Genomic DNA, 17,598 nt, shown 5'->3' on the forward strand with positions numbered 1-17,598 from the left:
GGGCCGCCAGGACACTCCAAAGTTGGGGGGCGGGCTAATTGATCGTTGGCCACTGATGCGATTGGGGCTTCCCTTGTTGTTGGGAAGAAGTTAATGTTGCCATTTGTTGATTGACAGCCAGAAATAGTAAAACTCCTTGCACGAGGCTAGGGCTTCCTCTTTTCGCCCGTGCATCAGATTGCCCGTCCCTCCCTCCCTAGAATAGGGTTGTTCGCTTTGACCTTGCTATGCCTGTCATGGGGTCGTCTGCTTTGGAGCGGGGGCCTGGTAGGAATTTTGTCCATCTGGCTGATTGGCTGGGGCCATTTGGTTTTTGCCTACTGCGTAGCAAATCGTCACAACTTGTAAGGTTCGCGGTTAGGCATTGGTTTATGGTTTGGTTGGTTGAGGGGCATGGATTGGCTGTGCCTGCCCCTCTAATGCTGCTGCTGCAAGGGATTCCGTTAAAGGAATTGGGAGCTAACTATTGCTTGTCCACTCTGTCAAGGGGGCTCGGGCCATAGCAATGAGCTCCTGGTTGCATTTGGGGTGAGGGCAGGTTCCCTGCTCCGCGTAACCCCCAAGTGTATTCCCCCATTCTGACTTTCGCATCGTGCGGAATGTCAGTCTGTCCCCCATGGTGGGGGCAGATAGTCGCAACCAGTGCCTACGCAACCACTCACAAATTTGTATTTTAATAAAGTTGTGGCCAAAATTATGCCAAAAATCTTAAACAAAAACTTCTGTGTGATGTGTGAGTTATTGGGGTGGACCTGGGGACCTCGACACGCAAATAACCCAGAGATGCATTTTAAATAAAAGCACACATTCTACTCATGTAAAAACATGCTGATTCCCGGACCGTCGGCGGGCTGGATTTAGAAGGTGATTGGCCCGGATCCGGCCCCTGGGCCTTAGTTTGCCTACCCATGGTTTAGTGTGACATTTGAGCACAGTAATCATGTCCAGTGTTACATATTCCTTTTTAAGAGGGAAAAAGTAGACTGGTTAGTGCTGAGCAGAGTCCCACTTTATAGAGCCCCTTTGCCTGTGGTAGGTCCATTATATTGTAGTTATTCCAGCTTGACACTCATACTGTCTTTAACAGCCTTTAGTGTTTGGCAGACAATCTAACCTTGCTTTTAGGGGGTTGCTACAGGACCCTCAATTTATGACCCTCCCACCAGTCATAAACTGGAAGCCTGTGGTGGTCACACATTAGAGGAAATGTTTGGTCCGTGGCCAAGTGGCTTCTGGGAGAATCTTCTCAGTAAGAATTGGGCCAAGCACTTAGCATAGAAGCAAGAGCGAAGCCTATAAATTCCACAAGTCTCTTAGAGGGGTGGGTATTGAAGATTGAATCAGAGACTTCATGCAGGGGGGGAAAAACCAGAGTCTGACTTTGCGGCCAAAGCTTAACAGCTGGCTAAAGATTTGAACAAAAGTGATGGTGAGGTCAGTGTCCTCATTGATTAAGGAGGCTGGAAAGAATTTATTGCTTCCAAGATTCAGTACAGGAGACTATCTGGAAAGCCAGATCTGTGCAAACAAAAGAAAGCGCTCCAGATTTTGTGACATTCCACCAGGAAGGGGGAACTTCTTCCTGAAATGAGGGATGGCTGCCTTCTGATGCGACCTAGAAGTATAGAATGGACACCTGCAATAGAGGCTGAGACTGATTCAGCTAAACCAGCTTCACCAATTTGGTTCCTAACAGACGTTTCTGACTACAACTCCCAGTTGTAGTTAGAAACAACTGGAGGGCACTGGGATCTGAAAGGCTGAATTAGGAAACCCTAGAAGGGGGCCAAAGTCGTCCTCCTCTGATGCTGTTAGCTGCTTATACCGTTAGCTGTGAAAACAAGTGCGGAAGGGGAAATAATTCAGTTTGAGGAACAAATATACAGTGGTACATCGGGTTAAGTATTTAATTCGTTCCAGAGGTCCATTCTTAACCTGAAACTGTTCTTAACCTGAGGTACCACTTTAGCTAATGGGGCCTCCTGCTACCGCTGTGCCACCGCTGCACAATTTCTGTTCTCATCCTGAAGCAACGTTCTTATCCCGAGGTACTGTTTCTGGGTTAGCGGAGTCTAACCTGATGCATATGTAACCTGAAGCGTATGTAAACCGAGGTACCACTGCAATAAGTGATGAAATGTTTTGCATTGCTTTCCAAGCATATATGGTGGACAGGGGTGGAGTTGCTTTTGCACGTTGTTCCTGACAAATAGGAGGTTATGGGATTATCAGGGGAAAAGTAGCGTTGATCTTCATGGATGTTTCCTATAAGCAACATATTGCTGGGTGTACAAGGATTGGGAAGCTTTTTCAGCCTGACAGCTGCTTTCTGGCGGGGGGGGGGGGAGGCCAGTGGTGAGTAGCAGCCGAAGGGAGAAATAAAATGAAATAAATGGGTGGAACAAGTGATTGTGACTTTTAGTTTTGCACAATAGGGTGCATTTGTCCTATGGAAGGCTTGCACATCCACCAGGCCCATGCAGATCATACCCAAGGCAGGAGTCTTGTTAGAATAAAGTTATAAACTCAGACAAATGAAAAAACAGCTGGCATTCCCCTGCCCCCCTTCTGAGGCCTGGGGCAAGTGTACCTGACTGCTTCCCCCCTCCAGTCTGCATGGGCCTGACATCCATACCTCTCTATAAAATTGTAGAGTTGGAAGGGACCCTCAGAGGGACGCGGGTGGCGCTGTGGGTTTAACCACAGAGCCTAGGACTTGTTGATCAGAAGGTTGATGGTTCAAATCCCCGTAACGGGGTGAGCTCCCGTTGCTCGGTCCCTGCTCCTGTCAACTTAGCAGTTCGAAAGCACATCAAAGTACAAGTAGATAAATAGGTACCGCTCTGGCGGGAACTTAAACAGTGTTTCCGTGCGCTGCTCTGGTTTACCAGAAGTGGCTTAGTCATGCTGGCCACATGACCTGGAAGCTGTACACCGGTTCCCTTGGCCAATAAAGCGAGATGAGCGCCGCAACCCCAGAGTCGGTCATGACTGGACCTAATGGTCAGGGGTCCCTTTACCTTTACCTTTAAGGGACCCTCAGAGCCATCTTTTCCAACCCCCTTCAATGTAGGAATACACAGCTGCCCCATACGGGGAATCGAACCTGCAACCTTGGCATTATCAGCACCATGCTCTAACCTGCTGAGCTACCATCTTTCCCCGAAAGTAAGACATCCCCCGAAAATAAGACCTACTTCCAGTTTTGCCTCTTGCTGTAATATAAGGCATCCCCCGAAAATAAGACGTCCCCGATAATAAGGCTTCCCCCGAACACAAGGCCTCCCTGGAATATAAGGCCCCTGAAGCTACCGTAAGGCGTCTGACTCCTCTGGACCGTAGCGGCGGGCGCCGCCGCACAGCTCACTGATTGGCCACAGCGCAGCCGGAGCTATTCAGGCAGTGCGAGGTCTCTTTAAATCAGAGAGCCCGCTGCTTCCTCTGCCCTGACGGAATCTGGCAGAGTCACAGTTAGACAATAAACGTGTACCGCATTCTTCATGGAAAAATAAGACATCCCCTGAAAATAAGACCTAGCACATCTTTGGGAGCAAAAATTAATATAAGACGCTGTCTTATTTTCAGGGAAACAGGGTATCATAGCAAGCAAAAGGTGTTATCAGAGTTCAGTACAGTGGTACCTCGGGTTAAGTACTTAATTCGTTCTGGAGGTTCGTACTTAACCTGAAACTGTTCTTAACCTGAAGCACCACTTTAGCTAATGGGGCCTCCTGCTGCTGCTGCGCTGCCGGAGCACGATTTCTGTTCTCATCCTGAAGCAAAGTTCTTAACCCAAGGTACTATTTCTGGGTTAGCGGAGTCCGTAACCTGAAGCGTATGTAACCTGAAGCGTATGTATCCTGAGGTACCACTGTAATACATTCCAAGTTACGAAAAAGCAGGTGAGGAGCCGGTGGATCAAGGCCAGTGAAAAGTGTGGCCTGAGGAGGAGCCATTCCTTAGAGGGAGTCGGGGGGGGGGGGGAACGACAAAGAGAGAAGCTCCCAGACTTGAGGCTTCCCACCCTTGTTCCATAAGATTCGTCAACCTACTCAAAAATGTCGCTGGCTTTTTTACAAGGTAAATCCCTTGATATGCTTTTGATTCTCCCTCTCATATCTCTTTCATTGGTGGTTCTGCATGAACTTTCACATGTGCTGGGGGTGAGGTTGACCTGAAAATCATTGGCAATTCTACGGTACTTGCTGACCTATCAGTTTGGAAGCCTGGCTTAAAAAAATAATAATAATAAATTATAGCGTTCCTGGAATATTTGTCCAAGTCATTTATTTTTTAAAAGCCAGAAGGGTCTGGCTCGCTAGCATTTTATGGAGAGATTCCCAGCAGTTCCATCATGTCCGAAATAAAAATGAAGATGTAAATTCAGTCGAAACGGCTGAGCGATGGCTCAGGCACCAACTGCAATTGTTCGCGTTCTTCCCCATCTCGGGTCGTTTGAAAGAGGAATGTTGGCATGTGGTAAATAAGAGAAAATTAAAAAGCAGATTTGTAGCATTGCTTTCCAGTAAATGCAGCTCTCAGACCACAGGGTACCCTAGTAACAGGAAGTCATGGTTGTTAAACTTCTCTCTTTCAGAATAGCTGCTTTCAAAACAGTTTTTAAAAAATAAGATAAAAGGTGGGATGAACTGTTGCACATATCTTAACAGGCTACCTTTTGTTTGCCTCTGTGAGGGAGGCAGGAATTTTAATTGTCTGTTAGCCATGCTTGCTAGTTCTGCATGTGGGCAGAATTTGGGCAGGAGCCAGTGTGAGATGTTGCAGAATTTCAGATGGCTCATTTATCACAGTCACAACAAATGGAATGCTTAACTGTTTGTTACAGGAGCTCATTTTGGATCGTGATTCTCAACTGTAAGTTTCACGTAAATATTGAGTGAAAGGAGCATTCAGTGAGAATTGCTTCCCTCGGGATTTCTGTTGTAATGTAGAGCTAGAGAGAGACAGAGAATTCAGCCCTATCTCTTATCGCATGCATGCAAAAATGACTGGGATTTTGAGGCTGTAATCCTGTGTCCACTTAGGGAACAGTCCGAGTCTAGCAAGATCCATGGGTTGAGTGGGTTAGAACCCAGTGGATCTCCACCTGATTTCTGAGGTTCCTCGGTTGGCTTACTTCAGCCTTTCTCAACCTGTGGGTCCCCAGATGTTGTTGGACTACAACTCCCATCATCCCTAGCTAGCAAGGCCAGAGCTCAGGGATGATGGGAGTTGTAGTCCAACAACATCTGGGGACCCACAGGTTGAGAACTGCTGGCTTACTTCCATCTGAAGCTTTTATCTATCACATGTGTTTACTTTTTCGGGCACATTGTGATCTAGGCTATATCACAGGAAGATTATCCTGCCTCAAAGTGGGACACTGCTCTAGATCAGAGATGGGGGACCCGCAGCTCTCCAGATGTGGCTGTCTGGCAGTGAGGGAACCGCCAGAAGGCCATCGGAGCTGGACTTCAGTGTCCGGGCTGAATGATGGGGGTGGAGACGCTCCTTCAGGTATCCTGGGCTGAGGCCATTTAGGACTTTAAAGGTCAGCACCAACACTTTGAATTGTGCTCGGAAACGTACTGGGAGCCAGTGCAGATCTCTCAGGACCGGTGTTATGTGGTCCCAGTGGCCACTCCCAGTCACCAGTCTAGCTGCCGCATTATGGACAAATTTCAGGATTATATATCAACATTTCTGTGGTTTTCGTTGTTGTTTTTTATATTGTTCAAATTGCTGTTGCCGTGTAGCTAGTTCTGTATTCCTCCGTATGTTTCGCCATGCGTAGTTGGAAGAAATGTGAAATTATGGGCTTTGTCTGAGAAAAACCCAAGGGGAGGGTCTGGATGAGAAAATGTCCTGGAGGGGGACAAGATTAAAAACTCAAAACCCCCAGAAGCAGCCAACTTGTTCCTCCTTGCAAAGGGGTGTGAGTTGCATGTAGAAGAAGTGTTTGTCCCATGCCTCCGACCCATTCACCCGGGGAGTTCCTTGCACATTGTCATTTCCTGTCCTCCGGAAAAATGCAACGTCTCTTAGTCCCAAAATGGATCAGTGCCCCTGTGGGTGGTAGTTGTTGGGAATCGCAATCAGGGCATCTAGCTGGCCACCGTGAGACTAAAGTACTAGACTAGGCGGGCTTTTTGCCTGATCCCAGCAGAGCCCTTTTTATGTAGGTAGGACATTCTGTTGATTTTTTTTCCCCCTCACCAGAAAGCTCCTCTGGGCATGTTGGCAGGACTTGATGCCAGGAATGGGACAGGTCAGCAGCCAACATTGCTCTAGGCCAAACCCACATGTCTGGCTCAGGACTCTGATGCCGGCTGAGTTAGAAGCTTCGAGGACTGAGGGCTGCACTTTGTGTGCAGGGGGATCTCCATCTCCTCAAAGCTAGGAGGATGGCCTAGGACCCATGTACCTACCGGACCGCCTCTCCTGTTATGCCCCGCAGAGGACCTTAAGGTCCACAAATGACAACACTTTGGAGGTCCCAAGTTGCAAGGTGGTTAGATTGGTCTCAACTAGGGCCAGGGCCTTTTCAGTACAGGCCCCGACTTGGTCTGTCACAAGAGACTGGGGCCCTGCGGGACTTGACAACTTTCCGCAGGGCCTGGTTTGGACTCAGTCTGACCCTTATGTTTCCCTCCCCTTACGTTTTGATCTATGGGCTACTTTTAAAATGAGGCTGCATTTTAAATTGCGTTTTAACCTGTATTTTAAATTGGTCACACACACCCCCCGCAAACATTATGTTTTTACTGCGATTTTTCTTGTTGTTAGCCACCCTAAGCCCGGCTCTGGCGGGGGAGGACGGGGTGTAAATAAAATTTATTATTATTATTTATTAAAGCTGCATTGGCATCTGCTGAAACGCCTTCCTCCTTTTAAGAAGCAAAGGGCTTCCGATATATATCTTAACCTGATGTATATCCATGTTGCATTAAAAATGTACCAAGAGGATATTTGATTTTTTTAATCATATGGAGGGCAAAGATGCAATAGGCTGTGGTTATGCATGAATTTATTTCCTTGTTTTCTAAAAACCACCCTGCAGTGTTGGGAAGGGGGCTCCCATCTTACAAAGATAATGAGAATCAGAGTTTTGTTCTGACCTTGAACATTTCCAGACACGTGTGTGTGTGGCACTGCTACGTCAATATATAGGGACAGATAAAGCATGAGAATTTACGGTAGCAGAAAGCAGCTCCCCCATCAAATGAGAATTTGCAGTGCAGGGTTGGGAGTTAAGTAATAAGGAAGGTTTATTAGCAATGTTTGCTAGAGGGCCTTCACTTCTGGAGGGCAGTTTGCAGCTTCCTGGGCAGATGTCATTCTTGTCAAGATTCCTGTTGTCTTTCTCCTTAGGCACAATCCCCACTGGTCTCTGTCACCTGTGCAAGTCACAGCATGGACTAAATGGGACTGTGCAGGCGATGAGTCTGTAGACCTTGGGGGTGGAAAGGGCTTAAGAGTGGGAAAGAAGTTAATGATGCATGGTGTGAAAAATGTGATTAGGAACGATGAAGAAATAACGAATATGGGCATGTACAGAGCGGACCTCCCTTGGCAATGAGGAACCTCTGTATTTAAGAAGAGGATTCCACACTACAACAGTATGACAGTCATACCTTGGGTTACAGACACTTTGGGTTGCGCGATTTCAGGTTCTGCACCACGCCGAACCCGGAAGTACCAGAACGGGTTACTTCCGGGTTTTAGCGCTTTGCGCATGTGCAGAAGCACCGAATCACGACCCGCGTGTGCGCAGACGTGGCGCTGCAGGTTGCGAACGCTCCGGGTTGCGAATGTTTTTCCCGCACAGATCACGTTCTCAACCTGAGCGTCCACTGTACTTCCTTATTTTTTTATTTTTTTACATTTTTACGATTCCTAGTAACTGGGGTCGATGATTAACGAACCTTGATTATGTATTGGTGTTTCTTGACTTTGTTTCATTTCCCTTCCCAAGAATTTGGGTTGGGGTTGATGAGAACTTCATAAGCTCCATGAAGGGATCTGTGAAATCAGACATTTGGGAATCCCTGATCTAATGGGTGAGAAGTCTTTTCTTCAACACGTTCGGTTCTAGTTTCCTGTTCTTTACTTTGGAATGTCTTGTTTTCCAGGAAGGAAAGAAGAAGTTTGATAAAGAAAGTGAAAAGTATTATTCAACCTTAGAGAAGCACTTAAATTTATCTGCCAAGAAGAAGGAATCACACCTGCAAGACGTAAGCTTTTTATCATTGGGGCTTTTATTTTTTTATTATTTTATTTGCATTAATAAGGAGGGGGGAAGGGGAAGTATCAATGAGGGTAAGTGACAATCACCTTCTGAATTTATGTAGAACAGTCATCCATGCTTCTGTTCAGAGATTTGACGTACATATAAACTACTTGCATATGGATTTTAAATATATGTTTAAATATAATGATAAATTTGTCACTATACCTCATTTGTTGATTTGTTGCCTTTTTAGATAACCCTTTCTCTCAAAAGCAGCCCAGGGTGATGTACAATAAAAATAAATAAAAATGCAAAATACACACCATAAATAAGATTTAACTTAGTAGTCTCCTCTGATCAATAATGGAATCCAATCCAGTAGACTAGGCATAGGCAAACTCGCCCCTCCAGATGTTTTGGACTACAACTCCCATCATCCCTAGCTAACAGGACCAGTGTTCAGGGATGATGGGAATTGTAGTCTCAAAACATATGGAGGGCCTAGTTTGCCTATGCCTGCAATAGACTTATCTGTTTCCAGGATTTACAGCAAAAGAGTGAGATTACGCAGTTTTTGTTGTTTGCCATTAACCAGCCTGTCTAAACACAATAATGAATTACCGTATTTTGCGCTCTATAGGATGCACCGGACAATAGGACGCACCTTGTTTTAGAGGGGGGAGAACAAGAAAAAAACAATTCTCCCCCTCTCTGCTCAGCGCCCCTTCAGCGAAGTGGCAGGAGGCGCTGCGCGGAGAGGGGGAGAATTTCCCCCCTCTTGTTTCCCCCCTCTAAAACAAGGTGCCGTTTAAGGTGCGTTCAGTCGCCTTCAGGCGGCTACCTTGGAAGCCTGGAGAGCGAGAGGGGTCGGTGCGCACTGACCCCTCTCGCTCTCCAGGCTTCAGGTTCCTTTCGACCTGCTCTTTGGGGCTGGCGGGGGGAAGCCCACCACCAGCCCCAAAGAACAGGTCAGGGAGCAGCGGAAAGGCGCACAGTGGAGAGGCTCCTGCCATAGCTGCGCGTCACCTCTCCAGCTGGGAGAGGGTCGCGGGGCTATGGCTTCTTCGCTCCATAGGACGCACACACATTTCCCCTTCATTTTTGAAGGGGAAAAAGTGTGTCCTATAGAGCGAAAAATACGGTATCATCTGAGGATTATGGAATGTTGTTCATGCCGGCACCCTTGCTTTTTTATTTTGCATATTTTTAGGCTACCCGTAGCACAGTTACACAGTACAATTACGCAGCACAGCACAATCAATCAATCAGCAGTAAGAAGTTAAACAACAGTCAGACCCAAAAACATTAACATGCAATAATATAATACGACTTAAATCGGCAGCAGCTCAGCATAAAAATCTGGAATAAAGGCCAAGGTGAGCAGTTATTTTTGGAAGTTTCCAGAAGGTTTGCAATGATGAGGTGTGGTAAGACGTTCCATAGATGTTTGGTCAGGTTGTCAGAGTGTGATGGTCTACAAAAGACCAACTCAACTGTTTCTACCTTCCCAGTGTGGGATTTTTTGTGTGTCATGTTTTGTAAAAGTTTATTGGCTGATGGTGTAGAATAATATTCCCTTCCGCTCCATACTCTTCACATTTGGCTGCTCTACAAAACCATTTTCACCATCCATTTCACTCCTTAGCACATCAAGAACATTTCCTGTCCCACCAAAAAAACAAAAATATTCGTATAAATCCCCATTCATTTAAATCAAACTCCCACCTTGTACCTAAAAGTTCCCATCATTCCTTTAAAATCTTCCTACCTTAGAACTGCAGACATCCCTTTCTCTCTATCCTAAGCCTGGCTGTGTCACCTAAGAGTGTTACAGATTTTTGCTGCTACTGTACTCACAGTGGGCCTTGAACTAGTTGACCCCAGGAAAGTCAGGCGAATGGCACCCTCCAGCTCTGGTCAAATAGAAGGAAGATCATTCTGTCCACTAAGGAAGTTTCTTTATAATTAACAGAGGCAGGTAGCATGACGCTTCACAAAGGGCTTTAGAAAGCGTCTTGCTGGGATATTTAGCATCCAGGAGACTTAATTCTTGCTGCTGTTGACTGCCGTAAACTCAACCTCAAATAGTTGCCAGAACTGATAACTGACCCATCCCAAATTTCCTCAAACAGCCAAGTTCCCTCAGTTGTTCATTTCCGCTGTCCCTCTATCTCCAACCCTGCTAACACTGAACAAATACAGTTTCATCCATCTAGCCTAGTACAGTGGTACCTTGGTTTGCGAACTTAATCCGTTCCGGAAGTCCGTTCTTAAACCAAAGCGTTCTTAAACCAAGGCATGCTTTCCCATAGCAGCGGGGGACTCACTTTACAAATGGAACACACTCAACAGGAAGCGGAACATGTTCTGCTTCCAAGACCAAGTTCACAAACCAAAACACCTACTTCCGGGTTTGCAGCGTTCTTAATCCAAGTTATTCATAAACTTAAGCAAGAAGATCAAACCTATCCATTCTGAAGGAAATCAGCCCTGAGTGCTCACTGGAAGGACAGATCCTGAAGCTGAGGCTCCAGTACTTTGGCCACCTCATGAGAGGAGAAGACTCCCTGGAAAAGACCCTGATGCTGGGAAAGATTGAGGGCACAAGGAGAAGGAGACAACAGAGGACGAGATGGTTGGACAGTGTTCTCGAAGCTACCAACATGAGTTTGACCAAACTGCGGGAGGCAATGGAAGACTGGAGTGCCTGGAGTGCTCTGGTCCATGGGGTCACGAAGAGTCGGACACGACTAAACAACATCAACCACTGTAGACACAAGCAAACTCTATCTATCTACTATCTATATCTATCTATCTATCATCTATCTATCTATCTGTCATCTATCTATCTATCTATCATTATGGTGCTGGAGGAGACTCTTGAGAGTCCCATGGACTGCAAGATCAAACCTATCCATTCTGAAGGAAATCAGCCCTGAGTGTTCACTGGAAGGACAGATCCTGAAGCTGAGGCTCCAATACTTTGGCCACCTCATGAGATGAGAAGACTCCCTGGAAAAGACCCTGATGCTGGGAAAGATGGAGGGCACAAGGAGAAGGGGACAGCAGAGGACGAGATGGTTGGACAGTATTCTCAAAGCTACCAGCATGAGTTTGACCAAAGTACGGGAGGCAGTGGAAGACCGAAGTGCCTGGCGTGCTCTGGTCCATGGGGTCATGAAGAGTCGGACACGACTAAACAACAACAAAGCTGTTCTTAAACCAAGGTACCACTGTACTGTCGACTCTGGCTTGCAGCGGTTATCCAGGGCATCAAGCAGAGAGCTCTTGTCCATCACCTGCTTACCTGCTTACCTTCAACTAGAGGAAGGATTAAGAGTGTAAGAATAGCTGCTGAATCAAGGCGATGACCCATTTAGTCTGTACTGTTTTCACAGTGGCCAACCAAATGTCTCAATGGGAAGCTGCAACCCCACATGCTTAATTGAACTTGAGGCCGTCCGCATGGGTCCAAGAGTTGGGAGGAGGAGGGCTGGATTCCGCTCATGCCCAGAACCCCATCTCTTTTAAAATTCACTGCTGTTCTGTTTATTTGTTACTGCCACCTCCATGTTATAAGCAAGAGGTTGTAATGTACTTGTAAAAGGCTGTTTTATGGACTTGGAATTAAGTCTTCATTATTACTCACTAAACAGATGTCTGCGTGGTGAAATCAACTGCAAGCGGTTACCTGGGTGTACCGGATTTACACATACAGAATTCTCACTGGGGCGTAATTCTGTCTCTGTTAATGGCAGGGAAAATAGAAGCACTTGCCATTAAAGAGCAAGTTGGAATGTGTTTCATAACATACTTCACAGCCAATCATGGTCTGGCTAAGTAGAGTTAAGTGCTTATTTTACTCTCGAGTTTGAATAAAACCTTTCTCTCTGCAGGGGGTTTCTATGGATTATTTATAAAATTGCAGTATCTGAACAACAATTACATTGAAATAGAGTGCAAGAACTCCAAATATAGTGTTGGTAGAGAATTGTCTTTTCATTTGAGCCTAGTTATATAAATGCATGTGTTTGGATACTTTCTTAACCAGAATGACTAGCTGTCTTTTTCCATAATAGATGCAGGTTTCTGGAAAGCATTATTTCACATGTGAAAAATAAATACAAAGTGTGTAAATTACCGCTGTGTTTTTTGCACTTTGAGGTTGTTGTTTTTTAAGCTTTTGTGGATTTTTAGCTGCATTTTATTGGTAACGTTATTGGCTGTTATATAGTTAAATGGTAAATAAATGAATGCTATATTCTATTTCTCTTTTTATTTTAGGCAGACACACAGATTGACCGAGAACACCAAAACTTTTACGAAGCATCGTTAGAATATGTCTTTAAAATCCAAGAAGTGCAAGAGAGAAAAAAGTTTGAATTTGTTGAGCCCGTAAGTTTTTGTGGTTACCTAACTAGAAATATAAACAAAGAATGAACCAATTGCACAACCCAAACTTACAGTATGTGATATATCATAATATATATGTATATGTACACTTAAACATTATTTTAATCGTTGTGTTACACTTCCTTTCTTGTAAGTTAGTGTGGTTTAAATTTCCTATCCTCAAAACTCTTTTCGTATCTATCTGTCTGCCAATGAGCTTGCCTGTATGTGAAAATCCTTCACGTTGCAAAGAATTCTGTGGTTGGTTTATTCTTCATTTATGTAGAGGGCCCAACATGTCTAGAAAGCCTTCCTAATTCTGCACTGAGGCTAGGTGTTGCAGAGAAAGAATTGTTATGACACGGAAGGGATCATTTCAGGCATAATGTTAAGCCATTGGTTGTGCTGAGATAAAGGTAAAGGTACCCCTGACCATTGGGTCCAGTCGCAGACGACTCTGGGGTTGCGCGCTCACCTTGCTCTATAGGCCAAGGGAGCTGACATTTGTCCGCAGACAGCTTCCAGGTCATGTGGCCAGCATGACTAAGCCGCTTCTGGCGAACCAGAGCAGCGCACAGAAACACCGTTTACCTTCCCGCCGGAGCGGTACCCATTTATCTACTTGCACTTGACGTGCTTTCAAACTGCTAGGTGGGCAAGAGCTGGGACTGAACAATGGGAGCTCACCGTGGGGATTCGAACCGCTGACCTTCTGATCGGCAAGCCCTAGGCGCTGTGGTTTAGACCACAGTGCCACCCGCGTTGGCTGTGTTGAAATAGCACATTGCAAATCCTGCAAACCATCATTCGAAGGACTGGAAATCAGCTTTCTTCTTATATCTCACCAGCACTCTACCCTCTGTCAGCATTGTTATCCTGATGTAGATGGCAGACCATGGCTTAGATCTGCTTATCTGCTTTTCTTTTTCCGTCTGGTGAACATTCTCACTTCTGAGTCACATGGGTCTCTGGAGGCAGACCAGCAGGCCTCATTATGGTTTGTCAACTCAGATATCACACCAAGCCTGCACAAACTACTTTAAATGTACATCATTGCTTCCAGAACTGACTTGCTGGCTGATCGCAAATGGTGGTTTTTTTCCAAATTCATACATCATGGCAAACCATGGGTCAGCTGCTTTCATTGTAGTTTAACGCGACGCCTGAACTAAGTCAGCTTATTTACCTCAGTAAGGAACTCAAAATTTGCTCCTGAGGAACCCTCAGGTTCCCAGGAACAGAGTTCTCGAAAACCACTGACTTAAACCTGCGGTTTATGCATTTAAAGTGGAATATATGGGTTAATTAAAGAAGGGAATTTATCAGAAGCCGTCAAAGGCCTGTTCTGAACAATAATCTCCGTTCCTTGAATGGTCACGTAAAAGTTTCCTCATCCAGCATGGAATGAAATTGCAGACAACTTGCCATCTATCTGCATGACATTTTAACGACTTGTGCTTTAGCAGTGTTGTCTGTGCAACACATGACATAACGTAAAAATTTCATAATGTAAAAATTGGCTCAGAATGCCTAACCAAGGCATTAGTCTTCAAACTTCAATAAATCTGTTTGACCTTTTATTAAAGAAGTAAAAGAAAGGGAGAGTATGGAAGTTATTAAAAAATATGGAACTGCTAAGGAAGGGCTAAGCAACATATGACTTTGATTGCCTCATCACGGCTGAAATCCTAGGCATATTTACCTGGGAGTAAGTTCAGTTGAATTCAGTGGAGCTTGCTTCACTCTCTAAGGCTGCACTCCTGTGCACACTTACTTTGGAGTATGTAAGCATACTTAAGATGCTTACATAAAGAGAGCTAATGCACTCATGTCCTCCTGGGGTTTTCATAGGTGCATGTTTAGCTACTTTGAGAACTGGTGGATTAAGCAGATGAGACCAATAGCGGGTCCAACGGTCAATAAGGCGGTTTCTGCACATTCTGGAGAGGGAAATGAGGTGCGGATGGGGCTCATCAATCTGGGAAGGCAGCCCATCTAGGAGAAGGAAAATTCTGCTCCTAAACCTTGACCACCTTGTGAGACATCTCCAGGAGTAATAATAATAATAATTTATTATTTATACCCCGCCCATCTGCCTGGGTTCCCCCAGCCACTCTGGGTGGCTTCCAACAGAATATTAAAATACAATAATCTATTAAACATTAAAAGCTTCCCTAAACAGGGCCGCCTTCAGATGTCTTCTAAAAGTCTGGTAGTTGTTTATTTCTTTGACATCTGGTGGGAGGGCGTTCCACAGGGCAGGCGCCACTCCCGAGAAGGCCCTCTGCCTGGTTCCCTGTAACTTGGCTTCCCGCAGTGAGGGAACCGCCAGAAAACCCTCGGCGCTGGACCTCAGGAGAAGAAAATGCTAAGGATTAAAACCTACAGAAATCTGGAGTGGAGTCCCAAAGGCGGTTGGATGGCGCCTTGTACGCCTCCTTCCAGAAACTCCTGATTTATTTTTATTTTTACTTTTAGCAAGGAGTTAAGATATTGGACACAACTGCAGGTTTTCAAAGCAAACAAAATCAGCTCAGATTTTCCTTGATGTTCTTGAGAATAAGCGTGTGTGTGTGTGTGTGTGTGTGTGTGAGAGAGAGAGAGAGAGAGAGAGAGAGAGAGAGAGAGAGAGAGAGAAATAACCCAGCTCCTCACTTTTTAGCAGCTGCTTCATCAAAAATATTTCCTGGAAAATGTAGCAGCCATCCTTGCTCTTGACCCTGGCAGAGGAAGTCCAATGCTGCTGAAATGAAATGGAATGGACACTATTGAATTAAATGCAGGCAAATTTGCATAACAATACATTGATCACAGCAAATAAACAAGTGCTTTTTTTTTACACTTAAATGCACAGATGCATGGATACTGGCAGGTAACCCACATAAGTACAAAGTAAAAGTTTCATTGATGGTAACAGACATCTCTGTTAATACTTTGCTGGCTTCATTTATAAAGCTGGCAAATGTGGGTCGGATCGGTGATCTTTCTGGGTTGGCTAATACATGGCCTTCCATCCATCATTGGATTCCAGCTCCCATCAACCGCATCAATCATGGCCAATAGTCAGGGATGATGGGAGTTGTAGTTCAGCAGCACTTTGAGGCACTCTGATCTAGCCCAGTTCTGCCCACGTGAGTGAGAAGAACTCACACAGAGTTCTTCTCCAAACCAGCTACCTGAGATCTTTTTAGGGAGATGCAGAGAATGGAATCTGAGACCTTCTGCATGCAGAGAGTCCTACAAAAGGGTCAATGCCTCTGCTGCTCAGCAACTCAACAAATAGATGGAGAAGCATTTTGGCCACACATGAAGAAGAGCAGCGTTGTTACATGCCCCACATCACTGGATTTTGCAGTGTCTGTGGAAATGGCTTACTTAGCTATAGAAGAAGAGTTTGGATTTGATATCCTGCCTTATCACTACCCTAAAGAGTCTCAAAGCGGCTAACAATCTCCTTTCCCTTCCTCCCCCACAACAAACACTCTGTGAGGTGAGTGAGGCTGAGAGACTTCAGAGAAGTGTGACTGGCCCAAGGTCACCCAGCAGCTGCATGTGGAGGAGCGGAGACGCGAACCTGGTTCACCAGATTACGAGTCCACCACTCTTAACCACTATACCACACTGGTCATCTCGCGCATCAGCTTTTAAAATTAGTGGCAGCAGAAGATTGAGGGCCAGTCAGAACCATAGAATTGTAGAGTTTGGAAAACACCACAATGGTCACCTAGTCCCAGCCCCCTGCAATTCAGGAATCTTTTGCCCAACGTGGGGCTCAAACCCACAACCCTGAGATTCAGCGCCTTATGCTGTACCAGTTGAGCTGTACCTTAACTTTACACAATGGCTGTCCTTGCTCCCATTTGCAGTTGAACTAGCTCTTTCGAAAGGCACTGCATTTGGTCTGATGCTACATTTGTATCTGTTGATTTAGTCAGCGATGACTCGTTCACGTGCGCAGGCCATGTGCTGAAAGTACACGTTGTGTGAACCCGCCCACAGTACGACTGGAGGTTGAGGAGGCTGATTTCGGCCAGTTGTGCTTTTATCAGTTGCATGTTTACCTAGGCTCTGAATCACTAAATAAATCAGAGCAATAAATCAAAGCTTATGGTAGTTTAACGCAGCCCTAGCCACGAGGGTGAGTTAACAGCTGAGCTACGAGGAGCAAGGGAAAATGACAACATCTGAAGCCCGCAAAACAAAACAAAAGTCCTTTATTTATTTTTATGTAGTGTTGGTGACCCTGAGATTCTTTGGTCATCTCATTCTCACAGGAAGAAGATTGTACTTCCAGTTTGGATAGGGTAGGAATTTGACCTCTAGCCTTTAATTCATCAAAAAGTTACTGTCTTCCTGGTTCATGTATTTATTTTAAAAATACAGATAGCTCGAAAGATCCTTGGTTATCCAGTCTTAAGTTGATTTTGTTGATGATCTGGAATATAGGGATGACGGGAGAGAAAGAGAGATTGGTGTTTTCTAACAATCAAATGGGCCAAGGTTTTGCTTTAAGGATAATGGACCCTGAATTTTGCTTGGTGTTTGTTTTCTGCAGAGCAAAAGCATTTTAAACAGCTGCATAACACATTAATGGATTAGATTCAGAGTTGGTCCTACTTAAAGTGGACCTGTTAAGCTCAATGGGACTTAGTCATGAGTAATTTGATTCCCATTGGTTTCAGTGGATCTACTCTTAAGTATTACTCTGGATTAAACCCAGACTCTCTTACCCTCATGGTTATGCTCAGTGGAACTTCCTCTGGCATTGAAGGGCAGTAATGGAAACAGATTCACCAGCCAGGCATTGGTGAAAAATGGCAATTCTGAATTCAGAAGGACCACGCTGTCATCAACCCCAATGACTGTGTCTTGACGAAACATGAATCTATGCTTGATTGTTACAGGAAGCCTAGGTGAGCCTCAGTCGTGCATGCTTTCTCCCTCTTCTCTCCACTAAGACGAGGAGAGTATAAGCA

General features: G+C 45.2%; 1 protein-coding gene across 1 annotated transcript in view; it reads left to right on the plus strand.

Annotated features, from left to right (window-relative positions):
* ARHGAP42 (Rho GTPase activating protein 42) overlaps positions 1–17,598 on the plus strand; it is a 177,062-nt gene that overhangs the window by 97,953 nt on the left and 61,511 nt on the right. The window contains exons 5-6 of the mRNA XM_081001917.1: positions 8,133–8,234; positions 12,515–12,625. Of these exons, the coding sequence (XP_080858043.1) occupies positions 8,133–8,234; positions 12,515–12,625 (213 nt within the window). The remainder of the gene's footprint in view (positions 1–8,132; positions 8,235–12,514; positions 12,626–17,598) is intronic.

The sequence above is a fragment of the Podarcis pityusensis genome (genome assembly GCF_964106645.2).
Source record: "Podarcis pityusensis genome assembly, chromosome: 4".
Lineage (NCBI taxonomy): Eukaryota > Metazoa > Chordata > Lepidosauria > Squamata > Lacertidae > Podarcis > Podarcis pityusensis.